Source organism: Fundulus heteroclitus, chromosome 11 (genome assembly GCF_011125445.2).
Source record: "Fundulus heteroclitus isolate FHET01 chromosome 11, MU-UCD_Fhet_4.1, whole genome shotgun sequence".
Taxonomy (NCBI): domain Eukaryota; kingdom Metazoa; phylum Chordata; class Actinopteri; order Cyprinodontiformes; family Fundulidae; genus Fundulus; species Fundulus heteroclitus.
Window position 1 is genome coordinate 33,974,340 of NC_046371.1, and position 24,230 is coordinate 33,998,569.

The following is a 24,230-nucleotide window of genomic DNA, read 5'->3' on the forward strand; positions in this document are numbered from 1 at the left end:
TGAAATGATAACACAAAAGAGCACTAAGCAATACTCTTTGTGTTCCAATGATCGGTACTTGCTCTCTGTCCCCAAAAGTTTGCACTGAACTTGGAAAAAAAGCTTTTTCCTACCTAGCCCCCACAACATGGAACGCTCTGCAAAATGCCTTGCAGCATGACAGCTTGATCTCCCTGAGGGATTTTAAAGCTAGATTAATGATATCTATCTATCTATCTATCTATCTATCTATCTATCTATCTATCTATCTATCTATCTATCTATCTATCTATCTATCTATCTATCTATCTATCTATCTATCTATCTATCTATCTATCTAACCCACCCCTCATACTCCTGATCAGGGTGGGTGGCTCTCCATTTCTCAAGCTCGGGTCCTCTACCAGAGGCTTGGGAGCTTGAGGGTTCTTCTTAGGATTTTAGCTCTTCTTAAGATTGCTCTTTTTTGGACTGGGATGTCTGATGTTCCTCCTAGTATCACGGGTATCACGGGCACTACTGTTGTTTTCACCTTCCAGGCTCTTTCTAATTCTTCCCTGAGACATTTATAGTTCTTCAGTTTCTTATGCTCTTTTTTCCTGATGTTTCCATCACTCAGGACCACATTTCTCCCGGCCAGAATGGCTGATAGTGGCCATCTCCTGTATATCTATCTATCTATCTATCTATCTATCTATCTATCTATCTATCTATATATATATATATATATATATATATATATATATATATATATATATATACATACATACATACATACATACATACATACATACATACATACATACACGTGTGTTAGTAGGGCATCACTGTGTCAGTTGCTTTTACCTTTAAGTGTATTGTTGCTTTTGCAGCATTGTGTGCTGAACTGTTTCGGCAATATGAGCTCTTGTAGAGGCAACAAAGAATCATAGCACAAATGTCTTCACATAATACAAAAGTAAACTGAAATCACTGACAGCTTCAGTCATCAGCCTTAAATGAATGGCTCTCCATGTTGAGCACGGGAACACAACACGGTGCAAAGTGATTGGGGAGGGAAACACAAAACCAACCTCAAATCATCCCACAGAATCACAGTTCACCAGTGTCTAGTCAGCTGCTTTTCTCAACGTAAACAGAAACCAGAACACACACAGAAAACAGATTTTCTCATCCACTGGAGCTGGTCTTCATCACAAGGCCACTGAAGTAAAACAAACCCTGTGGATGGGATTGAAGGCAGTGGTCAAAATTAAGCTGCCCAGCAGGGGGTTTGGGGGCTTTCCTCAGGCACAAGAGAAATAAAGTTTTAGGTGAACCCCTACTTCACTACCTAACCACAGGAACCCACAGTAAAAGAAGCTGTGGTGAAAACCGGCCTTCCAGATTCAAAACTGTGGACATGGAGGGGATTTCATATGTAACTAGTTTTATTTGCACTGTGATAAAAGGTCAAATGTTAAGTAAATAAGCTCCTTTGTAAACAAGCCCTTATCAGCCGTGACTTTCTGCCGTCTCCACGTCACACAGAGTGTACTGAAGAGAAACAGCAGGGGGCAGATGCAAGAGATTACATTCATTTGATAGGCACCTAACTGGTTTTCCTGTTAATTCTGTCATCATGACACAGCAGAAAACATCGTTTTGTTTTGTTTTTTTGGTTCAAACCAAATTATCTTTATGTTACTGCAAAATTAAATGTATAGTTTTATGATAAAAGTGTTGCTGTTCAATTCTGTGCCTTCCACTATGACTCTATGAGACTACTAGAGATGCACCAATCACAGCTGAGGACTGATTTCTACTCCAGGTTTTGTAAAAGCTTTGACTTGCCAATACAGAATTTAGCATATTCCTATTTATTTTCAGGATCTGTAACAAAATAAGTTAAAATATACATCTTAAGAGCAGAAGCTACATCTCAAAATTAAGCCGGCCAAGGGGTAAGGGATTGTGTTTGTGTGTGTGTGTGTGTGGGGGGGGGGGGGGGGGGGGGGGGGGGATGGGGGCAGCTTATCTGTCTCTGTGGATTCTTCACACAGAAACTACAGACCTTTGCTTTATTTGTGAGATTTCTAAAGGGCTGTTATCATTTCTAAGATGATAGGCTCAGAGGGAAAAAAACGGAACAACTTTCCTGTACTCCATTCAGCCTTCCTGTTATCAGCTGAAAGTCTCGCTCTCTGCTCATGTCATTTGAAGTCATTTCCCTTTAAATAGGTTCTTACTGCTTCGTATCCTCTTTGTCTTTGATTTCTGAGGGTTTTTTTTTAACTCTCATCTGCACCCTGTGAGTTGGAAAAGTAATTTTCCAAAACTAAGAGTCTTTTAAATTAAACTTCCAACACTGAGCATGTTTTTGTACGTTGTTGTTTTTTTTTTTTCAGCAAAAGAAAACAAAGTAAACGGTTTCATTCACAGTTTTTGCTAGTTTGGAAGAGGCATCACATGTGGTATTAAAAACATTTGGTCACTTTGTTTTTATTGGATTGCAAGTGTAATATTGAAACCAGGCCCCTCTTATTGGTGATGTCACATGGTGAAGCATATTCTTTGTCAGCACATGTTGTGGTGCGCTTTATTTTATGTTTTTATTAGTTGAAACATGAAAAGAAAATCGAGCCAAATTTAAATTCCAGCTCATCTGTTTTTGACCTCAAAAAAGTTTTATTTTGTTTAACCTCTTAAGACCTGAGAACTTTAGTCCACTATAGGCTTTTAGCCACTCAAAAAAAATATTTATATAGGGGCCATTCGTAAATTTCAATGCCTTCCTTTTCACATACAAGTAATTCAGTTGTAGTCTATATAAAGTGAAGATACAATTCTTTGGTTTGAATTCCTCGTTATTGTTGTGCTACAGCCCCTCTTTTGCCCCTGTTCTGAGGTTGGTCTGAGAGCAACAAATTTTGGTCCGGTCTTTTTAAATGCAAAGAGGGCACTACCCCCCCAGGTGGTGAAGCTTTCCACCCCATTCAGCCATTTTTGTGCTGTGGGACAGTGTAATGGTGTAATGAATTAGATAGGTTAATACACTCAAAAACCGGACAGTTTTACTTCCATCTCCACTGGTAACTTTAACATCCTTCAGCTTGGACTACAAAATTGCGGCAAAAAATAAATAAAAATGGCAGATTCAAAATTGGTCAGCCCGAAGTCCATGACCTTGTTTAGCAGTTCCACAGCAAAAACTGTTACGTAATTGAAAAATATTAACCAAAAAATAATTAAAAGATATCCATAAAATCAAATTTTCTGCACTCCTAAAAAGTGGATTTTTCATCTGTCTCCTTTTACCTATAGTGCAGAATTAAATGCAAAAAGTAAGTTTTTAATTCATGATGAAGACTCGGTTTTACTGTATCTAAACTACCATGAAGACTTACCTGGAGCATTCACGGTTCTGTTAGTCTTACGACTGTTTCCTCTGTATGGTTTACTCAACCCTGCCAAAACGCAAGGATTCTTTTCAGTAACGTTCGTATCCACCAGAGGACGCAATACAAACCAGTCTCTACAATGAAAATCAGGCAAGTTCAGTGAGAGATAAGCATGTATGAGAACTCGTCATTCTCGTCCGTGCAGTTCAAGTGATTTTTTCTATTTAATTAGTATTTTTAATAAACAATGTACGATTAAGCACAAGAAGGATGTGAACATTAAAAAAATACAATAAGACGTTCAGTAGAATCATTAGACATAAAACATGAGGGGTACATGTCAGGTATTTCTAACAAGAATTACTTTGAGGCATTAAAAATACTTGTTGAGCCTTCCAGGGTTCCAAGTTATGTTACTTCAATCTCAAATTGGAACATATTGGGTTTTGCATTGGGCCACTTACATTTATCAATACAAAGTTTTGCAAATGAAATCAAAAACTTACAAATAAAGGAGTGATGCTTGGTGGAGTCTTTTCTCACACTAAAGAACATGTTGGTGTCCTTATATTGTAACTTAATATGAATGCCACAATACAAATGAATTGAGTGCTCAAATTCAGTCCAAAATCATGTAACATAAATACATGTCGTAAAAAAATAGGAAATTGTTTCGCTGAGCGAATAATTCTATATCTATTAATAAAGTCAAATAAAGTTTGACTTTATTAAAGTCAAATAAAGTTTGACTTTAAGTTAAAATAAACTTTCCTTTTATAAGGGACCGTGTTAGAATAAAGCAGGTCAAGGACCTATTATTCAAACAGCTCTAAAGAAATGACAACGTGGAGTTGCAGGACATCAAATTATATATCTAGAAACTTTTTAGTAAACAGTTTGTTGTTTCATTTTCTTATCCAAGATATTAATACCGATTATTAAAAAATATATCTTTACCCACTGGTCCTTGTGAATTAGTTCACTTCTGCAGCAGCCTGACAAAACCTGCAGGGATTGCATCAACAACGGCTCTATACTCTTTCACTTATACTGAAAAATCGAAGGTCCTCAAAAACTCGGTATATGTAAGAAGATTACCCTTTTCATTTACTAATTGGGAAACATCATTAAAGTCTGGTAATACTGTTGCGGCAGTTCAGGTAAACGACTAGCTGCAGCAGACAGGAAAGGATTCGCTTTAGCTACTGCCATGCCATCTCCTGGTGGGAGAAACATGATACACTTTATGATACACGCTGTCTTTCTTTTCTTTGTATAATATATAAAAGCGTGATTAATCGCAGACAAATTATGAACTGTTTAAATGCCTTTGAAAATAAAAGCACTTAATTGCACATCTGAAAAAGAGAAGAAATTGTTTCTTCCCTTGACTTATTTAATTTACTTTAACGTCCTCGTGAAACGAGGGATTAAAGTTTTGCGAAGCAGATGTATTTCGATCTTCGCGGAGCACCGTAGCGGCGCCGAATGACCGCCGCCGGAGGCTCGTCGAGCCGCTCGGCGTTGTTTTGGTTAGCTTCGGCTAGCTTCGTGTGTTTTTTCCGCTCCTGCCCGGTGGTTGCGGTGATGGCTCTCCCGTGAGCTGGGAGAGCGGGGCTGCTTCTTTTCCCTGACTACACACCGAGTGAAGTGTCGCTGACATGGCCGGGGTTTTCGACATTGATTTGGACCAACCGGACGACAACGTCTCCGACGACGATCTTGAGGATGGGGTGAGTTTGCGGCTCTGTCCGCCGTTCGCTAACGAGCTAGCACTTTGAGGCCTTATGTTGCTAATGTTACCTCATAGGCTTCCATTATCGGACATTTTATTATTCGCACGTTGCCTCTTACACTTTTTACAACGATTATATTTGGTTTTAACTGCATATTGCTGTAATAAACACAGACTCGAACTGTTTTGTCTCTAAAGCGGCCTTACATCAAGCTATCTACCCGATAAGTATGAAAAGAGCTGAACGGCGGTCACTTTTAATCAGATCCACAGTAAAGCCGCACACAACATGGGAATATACGGCTAATAGGATCAGGATCAGATGAGCTGAAATTCAAGCACGTCATGTTGTACAGCTGTGGAAATATTAGACCTAAGGCATCATCGCCTGTCCGATAATAGAGCTACCTGCGGAGTAATGCTAAACATTAGCATCTGGCGCCGCTGTGGCTGGTCTGGTAAAGACTGTTAGCTAGACAGAGGTTGGTTGCTCTGACACATTTTAACTCGACGTGCAGTTTATTTGGCAGTGAGACGGATTGTATCTGTGCCGGCTGGTTGTGTGCTGAAACCCCACAGACGCTAACCAGCCTGTCTGAAAATCTCTGCAGGGCTAGCTGGTTTGCCTTCCGCTTTCCGCCTCTGCGCTACCTTAGAATTCCCCCTTTTCTGCTTTGGTCGCTTTCATTCAGCTAATTATGTGTTGTTGTTGTTGTTTTTTTTTTTTTTTGGCTAACCTTTATAGGGTTTTGTTAAAGAAGAACGGCATTTTAACCTGCTTTGGGAAAAAAAAATGAAACGTGATTGGCCTACGGTGTGTGTTTACAGCGTTGTTCTCTCTCTCTCTCTCTCTCTCTCTCTCTCTCTCTCTCTCTCTCTCTCTCTCTCTCTCTCTCTCTCGCAGGCTCAGCATGGTGAATACATGGACCAATGCAGCAGCTTTGACTTGTGAGTAGCTGCCATCCCCTGCATCCTCGCTGAGGATATGAAAACGCACCATTTGGTTTAGCAGTCTGGAAACAAGTTGGCTGCAGTCCTAACAGCGACCCGCCCGTTCAGCGGGGTTAAACTCCTGCCTATTAACGGGGATTTTCTCATATGGATGATTATCAGCGCCTCTCGCTTTCTTTTTCAGGGCCATCCGTCTAATGGCCAAATGCACTTGATGCTGTCCAGAGCGGCACAAGGCTGGAGATTTTCCAGCGGTGGCATTAACGGAGCCACTTCGCCTCCTGACTGCTGCTGCAGCTTTAATACGTTCATAAAATAACAAATGCAGCTCTGATTGTCTATATTGGACCAGATCACAGAAGATGTTCATCTCAGGGCTCTTTTTATACAGTAAGGCGTCTTATGTAGTCAAATAAGCCCCTCACAGCGCATACTTTGGTCTTGTGATCTACACCAGAGGGTGACACGGGAGTGGATTTTCACTCCTGTCCCATCCCACTCCCACAGAAAAAAATTGTGCGACCTATTTCTGAATAGGTCTTAGTGAGTAGAAAAAAAAGTCCTGTCCCGTCCCACTCCTGGTAAAATTACTCCCACTCCTATTCCACTCCCACTCAGAATGACTCCCGCTCCTGCTACACTCCCATTCTTGTTGTCTTCATTACGATTTCTGGCAATACATTGAACCTGAATGTCTATGAAGGGTCAGTTAAGTTCCTGTTTTAGCTGCAGTAAAGGCCAGTTAAAGTAAAAGGAATAAAAATAAATAAATAATGAATGTAACAAACAAGGAAACAGACCATGCCTGTCTTAGCTGAAAAAACTAAATGTACAATGTTGCCTTTTACTAATTCATTAAGTAATTGTTTCACATGAACAGTGAAGTTACTTTTATGTTTCAAATTGCTGAAACTAAATAATAATGCACCTAGCAAGAGATCTATACTCAATTAAGAAAAAAGTGCATAATGGCATTTCTTTCACATCATGTACCTCAATGGTTCAAAAACTCAGTTTAGTAAAAGAAAAGGTTGAATATCATTCAAGCATTTTAGTATTTTTCCATTTGCAATAAAATATTCATAAACTAATTAGGGTTTACTATCAGAACCGATAGAACATTTATCAAAACATTATCAAACATTAAACACATTCTTAGACAGACCTCTCAACTTTTATCAAAAGTTAAGAGTGAGATTATATTAATTTTAGGGGGTGCGGAGCTGGAGGCGGAGCTAACTGGACCCAGGAAAAGCCGGTCCAGTCAGCTCCGGCTCATTTTTATCCAACCAGACATGGAAGTAGACATGTTTTACTTTTGTTAAAAAGTGAAAGAGAAGTGTTAACACGTTGTTCAGTCAGTGGGTTAAAATAGAAAAAAACACAACTGTTCAAATAATACTAAATAAAATAATAAAGTAGTTTTACGTTATTAGCCATATTATTACACTGTTGCACATTGGAAAATGAGTCCAGGAAACACGTTTTACAAGCAGGGTACTGAGAGTTAACACCGTGACATTTAACTCTCGTCAAGTTTGTTAATATTTGCAACTTTATAGTCGCTCTGTGACTTTAATAGATAAGTCCTTACTTCTGACTTTACGTTGCAAATCCAACTTTTTCAAGTTGAGTTCACCACTAGCGGTTGATTATGGAGCGCTCCATAGTTGATCGCCCCCATTCTGTTTTTCAGCGCTGGCGGAAAAAATAGATCGTAAGCACTGTTGGCTTCTGGGTCGTGTAGTTCTTTTAACTCGCATTATAAATTCGGTTTCTTGGGGAAAAAAACTACAAAATGGCGGCAGCAGTCCTACATTTTTAATTTTCTATTTTATTAATTTTTTTGGCATCGATCCTAGTTTATTAGTAATAGTAATAGTAATATCATCTTTATTGACACTGAAACGTGCATTGAAACATACATTACCCATCCCCTTGGGGAGCAGTGGGCTGCCATGTGCGGCGCCCGGAGAACAATCTGGAGTTAAGGGTCTTGCTCAGGGACCCAGAGTGCCGGGACTGGGGGGTCGAACCGGGTACTTGCATCCTTCTCTGAGTGCAAGCTCGCTGCTCTAACCACTAGGCCAGCAGTATTGTACCTGCTATTGGTTTACTCCCGCTCCCGTCTGCTTCCGTTGATATTTAATCCTGTACCGTCACAATCACGTGATATTTACTAATGTTGACTCCCATCTCGAGTGATTCCCACGGGAATCCCGTGACCCGCGGGATTCCCGAAAAAATGTCAGCCTCTAATCTACACGTTTTAGTTTTATTTACACATATATATATATATATATATATATATATATATATATATATATATATATATATATATATATATATATATATATATATATACTCTCAGAATGGGGGCGTTGAAGTTGATCCACCTCCCTGATGTGAGTTAGCAACAGGCTCCTGACAACAGAGACGTGTAAGGGCTAAGTGACACAAGCCTCTTTCACCAAACGCTCCGGGGTCGGATTGAGCGTCTGCGTGTTCTGTGAAAGACCTTGGAGTAGTGGAGGTGGTCGCGGGCCCTCATCAGCTGACTCGCACAGGGGCAAGCTAGCCTCACGGGTCAGTGGAGCGGTGTGGTGATGACGTCAGCGGCAGGATCTTGAAAGTGCGTACAGCCGCTTTTCGTCCAACTCTTGAACTTTGAAAATGATTCAAAAAAGAGCGCGAAGCAGATATGCTTCCTTCTACAGGTTTGTAGCGAAGGAACCAGGCGCACCAAGCGGGATGTTATCGGACGTTGACGTTACGCTGTAATAAACAGGATGTAGAGGTTTGCCAGCTTGCTCGTACCACGGATCAATAATGTGTCGCTATTTGTTTTTTCTGCGGATGAGACTAAGAAACGCTCGAGTCTCTTGGTCGGTGCCTGTTGCTTCCAGCTCTGTTTTTGAACGTTATGGGAACGTTCAGGAAGAGGCTGGCAACAACAAGGGCTAAGCAGGTATGCAAATTAAATGTTCACTTTGATGTGTTTCCATCTCCTCTTCAGCCCATTTACCCCTTTTCTTCTGTTTTAAAATATTTTTCTTTTGGGGATTTCTTTTTACGCTCCTGTGCATGTCCTCTCCGTTCCAGACCGCCTGCGTGAGTCCGTGAAAAGCAAAGCCCACTACGGCGGCGGTTACTCCGCCTAGCTGTGCTTTGAAGTTTTGCCGTCACTAGCAGAATGCAAATCTATTTGGAGAAGATTACCATGTTTTAAATTACATGTTGAAAAGACAAATCTGCTTCCCTATATGGTGCAGAAAGAGTGGTTTTGCATCCGATATTTAAATAAAACTGGTCATTTTATTGTGAATATTAAACCATGGTATATAATTTGTGGTCAACGAGCTCTGTTTACACCATTTAAATTTGACAAGCCGGAGGTTGTTGGCATTCCTTTTCCTGTTTGCTGCAATGGCGTACCACGCATGTGACGTCACCATCTCAAGAGCAACGCCCCTTGCCGCTTTGATAGGACAAACAGGTAGAGAGCGCCCGTAGCCACCAGCCATTACACGCGCAACAGACACGGCGATATGACCGACTTTGCAGCCGTTAAACTTTCGCAAGACGATGTCCCAGGCGCACGGTTTACTGGTCGAACTGTCGAAGAACACACCAACCTTCAGCTCAAACGATGGCTTGAGTGTCGAGGGCTTAAAAAGACCGGAAAACGGGCCGAGTTGATCGAACGGTAAGTCGTTGGTTTTTTTTCCTGCTCGGCGGTCATTTCGTCGTCAGTCGTTTTTTTTTCTGTTTGTAATCACCGTCCAGGAATCGGTATATGTTGCCAATAGGTAGCTGCAAAACAACTGTTTACATTTCAGAATCTTTCCCTTAAGAAATTCATGGCAAATTGTTTGTTTAATGTTTGTCTTATTTGAAATGTTTTTGAGTAGGCTATCATGGTAGCAGGCGCTTCATTATTAACTTGTCGGCCTCCTATCATGCCTATCTGTCATCTGAAATAATGACAAAACAAACAATCATGGTCAACTTAGGGACCTAAGCCAATATCGCGAGACAGGATAGACACGCAGACATGACAAAAGTGTAACAAAGGATGGCTCGTTTCGTCATGAGCTGTTCGACGTATGATCAGATTTAAGCTTCAATAAAACACCAAAAAACTCTTACTTGTTCACTACTTGATGTCGCTGTAATTGGGTCAGGATGTTCTTCGGTTGGGCCCTTTCCTCCAACAAAATGCTTGCTACATATGTACGTGAATTTGGTAACTGTTTCCGGGTTGAACTGTTGTGTAGGCCGACCGCACCGGTGTACCCAGCGCACACATTTCTCCTTGGCAGTCTTGAATTTCGGGAAATTAATGAAGAAAACATCCTTCATATGCGGCCGATCAGCGTACCTGGAGTCGCTGTTGCACGTTCCATAGCAACAATGTTTAAAAACCATGGTCTTAGACTTGGAAAAAGCAGTCGTTTTACCGAGTAAAACCAAGGGTAACACACAACTCTTTTACAGCGAAACAGCGGAGGACACAGCAAGCTTGTCCTACCGCGTACCACGTGATATGACGTCTCGTGACGTCACGTTCTAAAAATAGCTCGCTCGCGGTACGCCATTGCAACTATGGAGCTTGACCTGGCCGGAGCCCGACGGCCCGCAGCAGAGCAGAAAAGTGACGGTGAACGGCGGAGAGCGTATCCGCTGACGGTGATGACCCATGGCTGGGGGTGCTCTGGAAAATGAAATCCAGTGTCTCACTGAGATTTACCTGCATAAATAAAAGGGAAACGCAATTGAAAAAACATCAAATCATTTAGTTAATTTCCGTCCTGTTGGATTCAGTTTCATTGGGTTCTAATTACACTCCAGTACAATCAGTCAGGTGATTATACGAGGCCAGCAGGTCAAAGGATGTCCACATGAGGAAGCTCCACTGGTGGCGTTCAGCCTCTGAGTTTGCAGCAAATCTCAACCAGAGCAAAGATGTGGCTGAAGTGGAGAGAAACTCTTTAACAGGAAGATGATGTCGTCATCATCAGTGGCCTTCTGCTCAGACTTACTGCTGGTTAAAAGGACATACCAGGCCACCTACAAATATTTCATATTTTTACCAAAAGGTGTCACTCTCCAGAGAAGACACAGTTGTTGGAAGAGAAAATCCAGTCGGCCTTTTATTTTACAGAATAAAAATTTTTTGATTCACCTTTTTCCACAGCTGTACTCGTCTTCAGGCTCCAGGTCTGCTGCAAATCCTGCAACTCAGAAATGCTTCCCGTTGACTCGTTGTTTCTTCTGTTTTTCTACAGCAACATGGACGGGTGTGAGAAGTTTGAAATCTCTGAGAACAGCGTAAACAAGGGCACGGAGCAGATCGGGCCGGAATGCTTTGAGTTGCTCAAAGTTTTGGGAAAAGGCGGCTACGGAAAGGTGAGGCTTTCCGCTCCTGAACATTATTATGTGAAAATCTTCCACGCACATTTTAGTTCTTGTCAGTTCACGTTTCTGAATAGGTCTTAGTGGGGTTCAGAGATTCGGTTCTTCTTTTAAAAGCTCTGGGCTGACGGGTATTTATCTGTCCTGTACCTGTTCAGTGGAATATGCTGAGACACGCTTCAGTGTCTGTTTCCTTGTTGTTCTTCAGCTGTTCAGTCCCGCTTTAGCAAGATTTTACAGTATGTTAAAAATGTTTGGATCTTTTAACCATCAGAGCATGGCTCCTCAATAAAAATAATAATAATTCAAGCTCAAACTAGAAACATTTCTTTATATATTCTTTTAAATAATTTAGAAGTAGAAAGGAGTAGCATGCGCTTGCATTCAGCCTTGTCCGCTCTGATGTCCCTGAATAAAGTCAAGCCTTCCGAGGTCCTCTAATTTAGTAACAGAGTGTGTGATATAACCTCAGTGTAAATGCAGCCGTTCTGTTTCGGGCCTCAGAGCTTTGTTTGCTGAACAAACAGCATCCCGACGACACGGCAGACGTCTCGGGGAGAAAGGTGTGGAGAAGTTTACAGCAGGATTGGCGTAAAAAGCTTCAGTGTTCAGTCCACCGTCCACAAGTCCTGGGTGCTGTTTTCTCCAGACCCTGTAGGGGTCAGCAGACGTGGTGGTGGCATCGTCATGCTGTAGGAAAACTTTTCTTTAGCAGAGGCAAGGAAGTTGGTCAGACAGAGTTGGTGGGACGACGGATAGAGCTAGATAGGAGACGACCCTGGAAGAAACCAGTTAGAGACTGAGGCGGGGGTTTTCCCTTCAAGCAGGACTATGACCTTTAAAGATCCAGCTGGAGCTTCAGTTGATTAGTTTAAATCTAGTGGTGAGATTCTTTTGGTAAGAACAGCTCTGAGCGGTTACGGCGTCCCAGTTTTTAAGGGACCCTTTCTGCTTAGCAGCTTAGTGCAAACACCCTGTTTGTCTTGAATATGTCGAATTATTCTTGGATCGTTATAGCTACTTTTAATAAACTTTTCTTATTGTAGGTTGCGGCTAGAAGTTAAGAATCTTTGCCAGTTGATAACGTATTTTTTACGTTGTTTTCTATATTCGTGCCGTTTGATTCCAGGTCCTCAGCAGGCACTGATGAGACCAGAACCGTTAAATGGACTAGCGGCGTTCCTGTTGTCATGTCTTGGTTTTTCATTAGTAGGACATGCTCATTATTAACGGCAGCTCACATTACGCAAAGGTATTACATCAGCAGGGAAGGTTATCTGCTGGCGGCAAGTGCTAAATATAGCCGATGTAACGCTTGGTTGTGTTCAATTAATTGTTGTAAATCCGGGGGAAAATGTCTGAAGGGCAAAACACGGCGCCGGCACACGCCAAGCGCCTCTAGGTCGCTACGGTGTGTTTCCCAGCACCCTCTCAGGTGCAGAACGTCGTCCTGCCAGTAAAGCCTGATTGATTGCAGTTCCACTTTGGCTCTTTGAGGAATTAAACCAGCTGGCCGTGCTTTGCTCAAGAGACCTACGTAAAGCACGTCTCTCTGTCACCACACGATGCAACTTGGCAGCAGGGCTTGTGAAAGCGCGAAATGTTTAGAAATGTAGCACACTGTAGAACCAGGAAGCCCTTGTCGCTTTCAAGATGGCTGGATTATCAGCATCCGGTCCTGCTTTTAGTTCCTGGATGAATTATGTTAGGCTAGAAAGCAGCTCTGATGTGCAGTAGTGCTACATCACTGGAGTGTGTTCAGCTTCCCACCGACTGGCGCTCACGACGGTCAAACTTTTTCCAGGTCTTTCAGGTGCGGAAGGTGATAGGCGCTGCCTCTGGGAAAATATTCGCCATGAAGGTCTTGAAGAAGGTCAGTTGATCTACTTTGTATTTCTCCATTTCTCGGTGTACATGTGCAGAGCTGATATGTGCTAGGCGAGGGTGAAAGTGGATGGCGTGTAATCCTCAGGTAAGCAGAACAAGGAGGAGCTTCTTTAACGTGTAGTTGGCCCCACCGATTTCATGGGAAAAAACGAGGGTTTTATGTGACATAAGAAGTGTGACCCTTTCTCTGGTAACAAGCTGGCTCATTCAGCCATGAATCCAGAAAAACATCAGGTTCCTGTTTGTTTTTTTTAATTCAGAACAGCTCCTTCTTTGCAGCTCTGCCCTTCACTTTGGTTAATCTAAAGATTAAGGTTAGGGTTAATGCTGCTGTTTATTGACATTATGAGCTTTCTCAAGCTTTTTCCTCATCATTTGGCTGAATAAAGCCGACACGATTCTCGGCACGCCCCCAACTCTGTTGGCCTTCCTTTTCCTAGGCCATGATTGTGCGCAATGCAAAGGACACGGCCCACACCAAAGCCGAGAGGAACATTTTGGAGGAGGTGAAGCATCCCTTCATCGTGGATCTCATCTATGCCTTCCAGACCGGAGGAAAGCTCTACCTGATTCTGGAGTATCTGAGCGGTACGCATGGACATGAACCGCAGTGCATTACACTCAATGTTCTGGGATCATCATCTCTAAAAGCGTCTGGCTAAGTTTTCCAGCGTAATATACCTGTAAAGTTCTTGTCTCCTTTCCCGTTTGTGGCGACTGCAGGTGGAGAGCTCTTCATGCAGCTAGAAAGAGAGGGAATCTTCATGGAAGACACGGCATGGTCAGTACGCCTCTCAAAATCTACACAGCCCTGGTAGAAAGCACTGTTTTTGTGATTTAAAGAAATAAAAAAATGCATGAACTACATGTAGTTGGATACACGTTCTGTATGAGTTAGATTAAAGCATTTATTAGAAGAAAAACATCTGAAAAAAATCAAACAAAAAGCAGCAACAGTGTTAGCCTTGCCTGCAAAGCTGAACTCGAGAATCCATCTCGTCCCGCTCCCGTCTCGACTGAACCAAAAGCGGTTCGGGCCAATGGCGCCGCTGTATTATGGCTTAAGGCGGGTCATGTAGCTGTGACGAAAGCCACAGCTGCCGGGGTTACAGTCGAACCAACACAGGCACGGCAATCCACCAGCAAAATCAACGTGAAGGAAATCCAAACCTTCCTGTGAAAGGCCTGCGTTGGCAGCCCCTAAAAGGATAGATGCCACACGCTTTGCCTACTTTACCAGTCCCTGTCATGACCGACGTGTTTTTGGTGTTGTCGACAGCTTCTATCTGGCGGAGATCTCCATGGCGTTGGGCCATCTGCACCAGAAAGGAATCATCTACAGAGACTTAAAGCCTGAGAACATCATGCTCAACAACAATGGTACACCAAGCTTTCCACACTCAGTTGTCCTCTATTAACGTGTGCTGGGGGACTCAGTGAGGGGCGGACAGCTCCGGGTCCTGTTACAGTCACAAGCTTTGGCAGCGAGACAAAATATTTAAAAACTATATCTTATTACGTCAACTAAAACGTTCTTAGGTTTCAGATGTTAATGTTTCAGATTTATCCGAGCGCCCAACAGTCACTAGACCGGTCATTTTCTTTCTTCAGAACTAAATTCCAACGTGTGGTGACCTCTCCATACCTTGTTAGTGCTTTGGGTGGATCACAGTTCACAACGAGTGGGCTTCTGCTCATCAACCCACCGAGCTCAGCTCCCTGGCCACATCCTCAAAGTCTGTACGCCACATTGACGCAAGGCGATTGGTCCATCGTCCTGAAAAATGCGCCGCTCATCTACAAATCAGAGGCTGCCCCAGGAGTAAAGGAGCACCAGTCTGCTGTCAGTTCCTTGTACCTCTGGCACAGCTGCTCTCCGCCAGCTTCCTCGTGAACAGAGGAAGCTTCTTGTCGAATGTCTTCCCCTCATGTTTGCAGATGCATGTTTGGAGTAAGCTCTGCACTGGTGGCAACAGCGCTCCATACGTGGAGGCGGTCCAGGAGGTTCTAAACAGAGGAGCATCGATCCAGTTTTTTCCAATCCGATACCTGACTAGGTATCGGATTGGAAACAAAGTGACTAGATCTCTGTAACTGTATAGCTGTGTTCGATTTATAAAAAAAAAAGAAAAAAAAAAAGGAAAGGCTGGATCAGAATGCTGGTTCAGCGTCAATATTCGACGATCTAACTAATTAGTCAATATCGGAGCTGGTATCTGATCCGGGCATCGGATCGGTGCATCTCTAGCACTGTCTTCTTAGCAGCTTCTCCCCTCGACTATCTGGAAACCTGGTCTTTAAGGTGTTAAGTCTTTAATAGCTGCCCTCTGCCATTTTGCACATTTCTAACTAGGGCTGGACGATATAGAAAAAAACCATATCAATAAAGTAGAAATCATATTAGATCGATATAATTATCAACAAATTCAAAACATAGATTTTAGGTTCAGTCCTGGCCATTTTATGTACACACAAACACTGAATTCAAACTCAACCCTTTATTTAACAAACTTTTTACCAAAACTGGTATATAAAAGTATATAAAAAAATGAAAAAGAAGGCGTGCTCTCTGAACCCTTTGAAGGGGGCGGAGCTTAGTGACAGAGCGTTCCTGGGTCTGTTTGGTTTGGTTGGTAGGATGTAATGACTGTAATATTAACCTACATGATAGGCAAGAATGCAGAAGGAAGGATAACTGCTATTCTATTGAACTTTTTATCGACTCTTTTTTTTTTTTTTATCATCGATATACATCTATCGATCGGTAAATATTGTTATTAAATTATCGTCCAGCCCTATTTCTAACAGCTGCACGCGTTCTTTGGAGGCAAACAGTCGTAACATGGGAAGGCGACCACTTCAAGCACAAACTCGCTTGTTTTATACCAACCACTTCACTACTAGATTGAAAATACTTTAAAGTATTCCCGCCAAAAAAACTGAAGATGCAAAATAGGGAAAGACAGCATTTGTGTCGCTGCCAAAGCTTTTCAGCCATGATGTGCACGCTCTTCTATCTGACATTAAGAAGGAACCTGATCTCAGGCAGTTCAGAGTGCAGGCAACTCTGAAAGCTCTGGTCCTCCAGTTGCCTCCCTCCTCATATGTTAACTTTGTACTCAAATGATGGGTTGATTCTTTGGGTCCAGTTGCCTTTAAAGCAATCTTCTTCTGCTTTGTAGGACACGTGAAGCTGACAGACTTTGGTTTGTGCAAAGAGTCCATCCACGACGGAACGTACACCCACACCTTCTGTGGAACCATTGAATACATGTATGGCCCGCTATCATCCCACAGGCTTGTAGATGAAGATTACGGCATATGACTGATGTTTAGCGCCTGCTGTGTCCTCCCCCCTTTCCCAGGGCTCCAGAGATCCTCATGAGGAGCGGACACAACCGAGCTGTGGACTGGTGGAGCCTTGGAGCGCTCATGTACGACATGCTGACCGGAGCAGTAAGTCCCAACCGATGGCTTCTGTAGCTCAGCTGGCGATGTAACAAAGCCAAGAAGTAAGGCTGAGTCTTAGTTTCTGACCAACTTTTCTCTGTAAGCCTCCATTTACAGGTGAAAACAGAAAGAAGACGATTGATAAAATCCTGAAATGCAAACTCAGCCTTCCACCTTACCTCACACAAGAAGCCAGGGACCTCCTGAAAAAGGTACGCCGCTAGAAGGCTTTATCCTAGGTGGTTTGGAGAACCCTGAGGATGTTTTCTTTAAATATAAAAGGATGAAATAAGAAAATTGACATTTGCTTGTCCCGAATTTATTCCCTTAATTTCCATCTGGAAACCCTGTTTGAACCCTCCTTTTAATAAAAACAAACCGAATAATGCTGAAAAATACTCTCCAAACTGTTTCCTTTACAGCTGCTGAGACGAAGTGCCTCATCACGACTCGGAGGGGGATCCGGTGACTCGGCTGAGGTCCAGGTAATAGCATCCATCTGCTTCGCTTCCTCAAGGTCAACATACTGGCCCCTGCTCGAACTGAAGGAAGGGGGAATAGACAACTTGTTAGTAAAGTTAAAAATGGAGACTGTTTCTTGCAGGCCCACCCGTTCTTCCGGTTCATAAACTGGGACGATCTCCTCGCTCGCAAAGTAGAGCCTCCCTTCAAACCGTTTCTGGTGAGTTGCTTCAACGTAGATACTTCCTGTGGCCTGTCGGCACCCCTCACAAACTGTTTCCTACACACACACGATGTAAAAGTAGTTAAAATGACCCACAACGCAACACTCTTTTTTTTTTTTTACAACTTGCCTTTTACTGATAAAAGTTGGGCCACCAGAAGCTTTACGGACGTGTTTACAAGTGATGTCCATTAATCAGGCGATGCGGTCTGGTTAAACCCAGCGGGGTCATCCCAGCTCATGCTAGCTTCCTATTTCTCTCGCTGTTTCCCAGAGTTCAATGGTGATGTTTTTTTTTTTTTTTTTAATTGCCAGATGACTAACAGATCGGCTTCTTCTTTTGGCAGCAATCGGCTGACGACGTCAGTCAGTTCGACTCCAAGTTCACCAGCCAGACTCCAGTGGACAGCCCAGACGACTCCACACTCAGCGAAAGCGCTAACCAAGTCTTCCTGGTGAGAATGCAGCACCGCGCAGAGCAGCAAGCTGTCAGCCGTGGGGCTTTGCTTTGACATCATCACGTGCGTCTTCGGTCAGGGCGTAATTATGGCGCGTCGCATCAGGAAGTGAGCGAAGACTTTTGGTGTTTTGTGCATCCACCATGCACCGCGTTCGGTGAAAAGTGGAGATGCAGCGATCAGAATTTTGAGGTCTGACTTCCATAAAGCTTTGACCTGCTGATAGAGATTTTAGCTACAGGGTGTATGCAGTGACGTCACGTAAACTACCCATTGGCCATCTTGGAAGGTAAACGTGGCGGGAAGCCAAAAGTCCACATCTACCAAGCCTGCTTAAAACCATACAACTGCCAGCTAACTAGGGCTGGGCGATCATAGAAAAAAAGCTTATCTATAAAATAGAAATCATGTTGACAAATTCAAAACGGATATTTTAAGTGCAGCCCTGGCCATTTTATGCTGTTGCTTAGCAACTTATAATTATATACAGAACACACAAACACTGAATTTAAACTCAACTCTTTATTCAACAACTTTTTACCAAAACTTCAAGTTTTTATAAAAGAAAAAAAGAACGGTGCTCTCTGAACTCTTTGAAGGGGGCGGGGCTTGGTGACAGAGCGTTCCTGGGTCTGGGTTTGTGATTGGTTGGTAGGATGTAATGACTATATTAACCTACATGATAGGCTAGAATGCAGAAGGAAGGAAAACTGTTCTAAAGAACTTTTTATTGACCTCTATTTTCTATCATCGATATACGTCTATGGATTGATGTATATTGTTATTCAATTATGGTCCAGCCCCACAGCTAATGTCTAATTTTTGTTTCATTTATGTTCACTGGCAGTTTTATGTTTAGTAAAGATGCTGAGCTCATGTCTATAAAGTGTCTGTGGTTGGCTTAGAGCCAGATCTAGTCCAGGTTAGGGGACCTAGATGGTGATGTCCAAAGAACTGACAAGCCACTTTTGCTGCAGGAACTCTGACAGAGGCTAACCTGATATGAAGCAGATGATATGAAGCTCCTGTGCTTTTCTTTAATGATAAACAATTTATTTTTTTTATTATTGGTAGTGGTGACATGTGAGAGAAGCACGGACTGATTCCCTGACAGGACAGAGCAAGCTTAAAGTGGTGACTCCAGCCGACAGCCAGCTCCAGGAAAAAAAAAAGTTTAAAAGTTATGGCATTTCAAATTTGAAATGCTTTGTATTTTAAAAGAGATGCGACATTTTTGCTGATGGCTGCAGAAAAAGAAACAAACCATGCATCCAACACGACGCCTCCTGAGCCGTTGGGTTCCCTGACAAGCGCCTCCCTGCATGGGGCTTTCCTCGCTGCTGTCTTCCTTTTATTGTGGCCGTGCAGAAATCTTGTTTTTACCGTGCAAAAGCACTGGGCCAACGCCTCCTTCAGTTTTCAGTAAACGTAACTGGATAGGTTTAAGGTTGTTTTTTTTAATCAGTGTTATTTAACCAGCCACTTATAGTGGAATAAATGACACATTTGCTTCAGGAATCTTGAACTTGATGTAGCTGATTGGGCGTTTTTTAATACCAAACTGTGAACGTTTTGGTTTGCAGGGTTCTGTAGGTAGGCGGACAATTTGAGCAGCTCTGTCCGTCATGCGTCTCCCGTTTCCCTCTCACCAAGCAGGTCTTACGAGAATCTCTTAATGCCTCCCATGTGTTTAACCGGCCCCTGGTTTTCCTGGAAGCGCCTCTCCCTCTTCCACCACATCGCATGTTACCGTTTACTCAGCGTTTCATTGCTCATCATCAGCTGTGGCTTGTTTTTGGAAAATCTGCTCTGTTGAAGAGGAGGCACTCATATAACCCCCCCCCCCCTCTGCCGCAGGGTTTCACGTATGTAGCCCCGTCTGTGCTTGAAAACCTGAAGGAGAAGTTCTCTTTCGAGCCCAAGATCCGCTCTCCACGGAAGTTCCCTGGAAGCCCAAGGACACCTGTGAGGTAAGTGTGGCCTTTTCGTCTCGGGTTCTGTTGAATCGCCTCGGTCATCGGCTGCTTTCTCCAAAACAAGTCTCCCCCTCACGGATGACTCATGTGCTGACCGTGTTAACGCAGCGTTTGCTCACTTCAGTGGTCCGTCAGCTGGAGGTTTGGCTGAACTAAAGTCTTCTAAAGCTGCCTTTTTTAGCCGACTCTCTTTAGCAGTTGTTACCAAAATGTTTCTCTAGCCTTACTGTCGTGAGCTGACAGTTGTCCCTTTCGGGTCGTAGCCAGCAACCCCTCAAAGTGGATCCTTTTGTCCCGTCTGATCTGGCATTTTTATGCGTCCACATCTCGGGTCCTGTGTGCTATCGTCCCGTTCAGATCGCAGAAGCGAAGCTTACAACCGGCAGCGTCCAGAAGGCTGTTTTCTTCATGTAGGCTTTTCAAATCCAGCCAGGGCTTTAACTGGGAAGAAATGGGATCTGCATCAGTCTGATGTGTGAGGATTATTCAGTCGACCGTGAAGTGCAGGAGTGAAATGACACCCAGGCTGAGAGCTTTTGAACCTGGACGACACTTTTAGGAATAGGAGCTAACAATGTGTTTCTCCATACTGTGTGTCAAAACCAGGAAGGGGCGTGTTCACACCTAGTTGTTCTCCAGCGTGGCGTGTGGCACGGCCTTCATGAGATCTAACCTTCCCGAATTACCAATAAACGGCTACGACCGACCGCCTTCCCTAGATTCTAGATGCACGGCGGCCATATTTGATGCAAACCATGGGGTGGCTGGGTGACCACCAACTTTCCCAGACTGACTCCAGTTCTTGTTGCATTTCACGTGGATCATTTAGAAAATCCGACGTAATATTTGAGGGGGGAAAAAACCAAGAAGTTAAGGATATTTTCCATTTTCTCCCCTCCCCTCGTGATGTTGATCGCTTGTGTCTAACCTGTCGTTCCACAGTCCGGTGAAGTTTGCAGGAGGAGACTGCTGGCCCCGTGGACCCCCACTGACGGATACCCCACCCCTGCTCTCCCCCAGCAGCTCCATAGATCAGCCCATGGAGGTGTCAGCGATGGAGCAAATGGACACAAGTAGCGGCTTCACCACGGAGACGTCCGCTCCTCTTCCTATCAGGCACCCCTCAGGCCTCCACGCCGGGCCCTACAAGAAGCAGGCGTACCCCATGAACTCCAGGCGGCCTGAGCACCTGCGAATGAACCTATGACACTCGGCTTACCTGTGAACTCCTCTTTGCTTTTTTTTTTTTAGTTTATTTTTAAAAGTTTGTGAAACTTTGACCATTTTGACGCTGATCACCAGCTCTTCCAGCAGCGCCTTCTCCTCTTTGGCCGCCAAAGTCTGCCCAGCATGGCCTCCTCACTGGTTTGTATGCAGTGGGGGAAATCCATTCAGCTTTTGGCCTGGGGGGAGGTGGAGGTGGGGGGGGTTGAACTTAGCTGGCATTATATGATTTTACTGGTGCTCTTTTAACTCCAGATCTGCGCTGTTTTTCCTACTGCGTTTAGGAGTTCTTGTCTCGGCGTGGAGAGGTTGTTTCTCCTTTAAAATGCCTTTTCCAGGCTGCTCCTGTGATCAAAAGACCAGCTTTCAGGTCAGATTTGAAGCTAGCAACCTTTTATGCGATCGGACCGATTCACACTTCCCTTTTGTGTTTGGGTCGGAGCGAGTCGGCGGAGCGTGTCCAGCGGTAAAACCATCGATGTAAAGAGACCATCGTGACCAAAAGGCTTGCGCTGCTTGTGCCGGGGAATGTTGGCTGTCGGACCTCTCTCCACAAGCTCTGCTCAGCAGCTTTGTTTTGAATGTAACCCCCCCACCCCAAAATCACACATGCCGTGTCATCGGCGCTGGAGACCAAAATGTTTGACGACCCCAGACGCTCTGATCCGGTGTGGGGTCGCTGCCTCTCGCTGATCCAGGCTGCGTTCATGTCTTCGTTGTTTTTGGCTGTTCTTTTTGTGCAGAATCAGCGGTTTCAGTGTTAAAGGGAGAACTTACAGTAGCAGACCATTGACTGATGAGCTTTGTTGTAGTGACTGTGGAGCTAAGCCATTTGACCCCCCCTGGTATAAATATAAAATGGACCACATGGTTGGAGACAGATTCCCATGTCTGGCAGAGTCCAAATGTTGGGGAATCTCCTAAATGGGCCAAAAAAAGAACCGTTTCAATTAGCCTGCTGCGTTGATTCTGGGAACAGAAGAACAGAAGTTGAAGAGTCATCAGGTATCAGTCCTGTTGAATGTTTGGTCTGTATTTTGATCATACTGACACTGTTTTACTTGTTAATGCTTGAGGTTCTGTTTTTTTATTACTCTTTATTGCATTATTGATGGTTTTGTAAGCCGTGATCAGGGCTGTAAAAACGGATCACCGTTGGACTGAACTGACTTTTTTTCCTTGCTATGAATCCTGTACTCCAACTCTTACTGAAGATCAGTCACTCCCTTTTAGTTCCTTTTTTTTTAATTTATTTCAGCTGCCGTTTTGCTTCCACTGCATTGGGCACTCTATGCAAAATGATGTATTTATATTGTAGTATTAAGAGCTACAGAATGTCTTCTTCTCACAGTAAAGATGTACAGTGTAATTTTATTTCCACTCGACTCCTCTACCAACCTCTGACGGAGCGTGCATTTGAAATTGGCTTAAATGTCTTAGAAGTATTTTTGGGCAACATTATCACCCCCATGAGGGGATGTTTTTTTTTTTTTGTTTGTTTGTTTTTTTTTAGACTGATTATTGCAGAGGAATAAAGAACAATGGGAGTGGCATTGTGCCTTTTAGTTACGGTGTACATGGTGGATGTACAATTAGCTGGAAATGGAAGCGTTTCTGGAATTAAACCTCAAGGTTCTTTGACTTTTCCACATTATTCTGAAATGTTCTGACCGGTATCAGCTGTTTGGCTCTCCAGACACGGGCAGAGCGGCTCAACTAAAGCCGGCAGTTGTTGGCTGCTCAGATCTGCCCACAGCGGTGTCCCAGGATTAAAAACGTGTCGTCCAGCAGACTTCAGGAGGGAAAACGTCCGTCACCGGTGGGCATGGAGCAGAGTTTCTTGTTGCATTCCCCCTTTGAAGGGGCAAATCAAGGAATGGAAATATGTATCATGTACATAATAAAATCAAAAATAAAGATAATGGTTGTTTGTAATGCCTGGTGTTGCTGTGGAATACTTTGCATATGCAGTGGACATAGACAATATAAAATAGCAGGGTTTTTGATTAAGAAAAAAACGTTAATGTGACAAAAAGCTGTATAACTTAGTTGGACAAATCTTTTAGGGGGAAAGAATAACTTAATGTGGTTGCATGAGCGGGCGTGGCTTTTAAGACTTAGTTGAATTAGTCCTGACTTGTCCAAGTTTCAAAAATGCTCCCAATCTGGCAGATAGTGCTGACAACTTTTCACAGCCTGGTTTGAATGATCTCAGATTTGCAGTCAGATTCAGGCCTGGATAATAGGCACTGCTTCCAACTGACACCCCCCCCCCCCCCCCCCCCCAAGCATGATACTTCCACCACCATGCTTTACCGTAGTCTCATGTAGTACACAAGCAGAAGTTGGCAGAAATCCCTGCAGCTCCTTTACTGTTAACCATGCTGCCTCCATCAGCACCCGTCCTGACCAGTCTTGGTAACATCAATGTTTTATCCTATGTTCTCTGCTTGATTTGGACTGTGGTCTGTGATGCATCTTAGAACCTGGTTTGTACCCTACCGACTGACGGCGATTGACAGGGAGACCTCTGCAGACCATGAATTTAGTTATGAGACTAAACATGACTAAGAAATGGCAGGAAAAGCCGACAAGAGGCCCTTTAAGCTGCAGGTGTGTACCCACCACTACTTAACACGACTGAATGTGACGATTAAATCTGCCCACATAGACCTCCGGTTTATAGAGGGTGTGTGCACTTAGCCAGCCACTTTATTTTCTGGATGATTCAGGTTATATGCAACATTAAAGGTGGAACAAGTCCTAAAATCCTGTCTTTTCCTCACATTACAAAAATGAGATGTTTGATTAGGGCTGAGTACGCTGTTTAGAACCACCATAAACTAGAGCTGTACGAATTTGCCAAAAATCTTAATTGTGATATATTTTTACCATAATTGCAATTAAATTTTGACTTTTCTTTGCATTAAGCTCAAACAACAAAAATATCCTTTAGATAAATTTGAATATAAAGTGCAACCACCAAACAAGTCTATGCATTAAACAGTTTAACCAGTACTTAATGCTATGGTGAGATTCCTGAAAGTTTCTGGTAAAAACAGTATAATTATATAAACTCTAAAACAAATG

At 43.3% G+C, this 24,230-nt stretch overlaps 1 protein-coding gene across 1 annotated transcript; it reads left to right on the forward strand.

Annotated features, from left to right (window-relative positions):
* The first annotated feature begins 4,824 nt into the window (after positions 1 to 4,824).
* On the forward strand, positions 4,825 to 23,075 carry rps6kb1a (ribosomal protein S6 kinase b, polypeptide 1a). Its single transcript, XM_012865243.3, has 15 exons — positions 4,825 to 5,092; positions 5,999 to 6,042; positions 11,334 to 11,454; positions 13,265 to 13,333; positions 13,788 to 13,935; positions 14,071 to 14,128; positions 14,627 to 14,727; positions 16,530 to 16,620; positions 16,713 to 16,803; positions 16,902 to 17,009; positions 17,220 to 17,282; positions 17,402 to 17,479; positions 17,830 to 17,937; positions 19,798 to 19,910; positions 20,859 to 23,075. Exons 1-15 carry the CDS (start codon positions 5,021 to 5,023, stop codon positions 21,121 to 21,123), a joined length of 1,530 nt encoding a protein of 509 aa, XP_012720697.1. The 5' UTR covers positions 4,825 to 5,020; the 3' UTR covers positions 21,124 to 23,075.
* Positions 23,076 to 24,230: the final 1,155 nt, after the last annotated feature.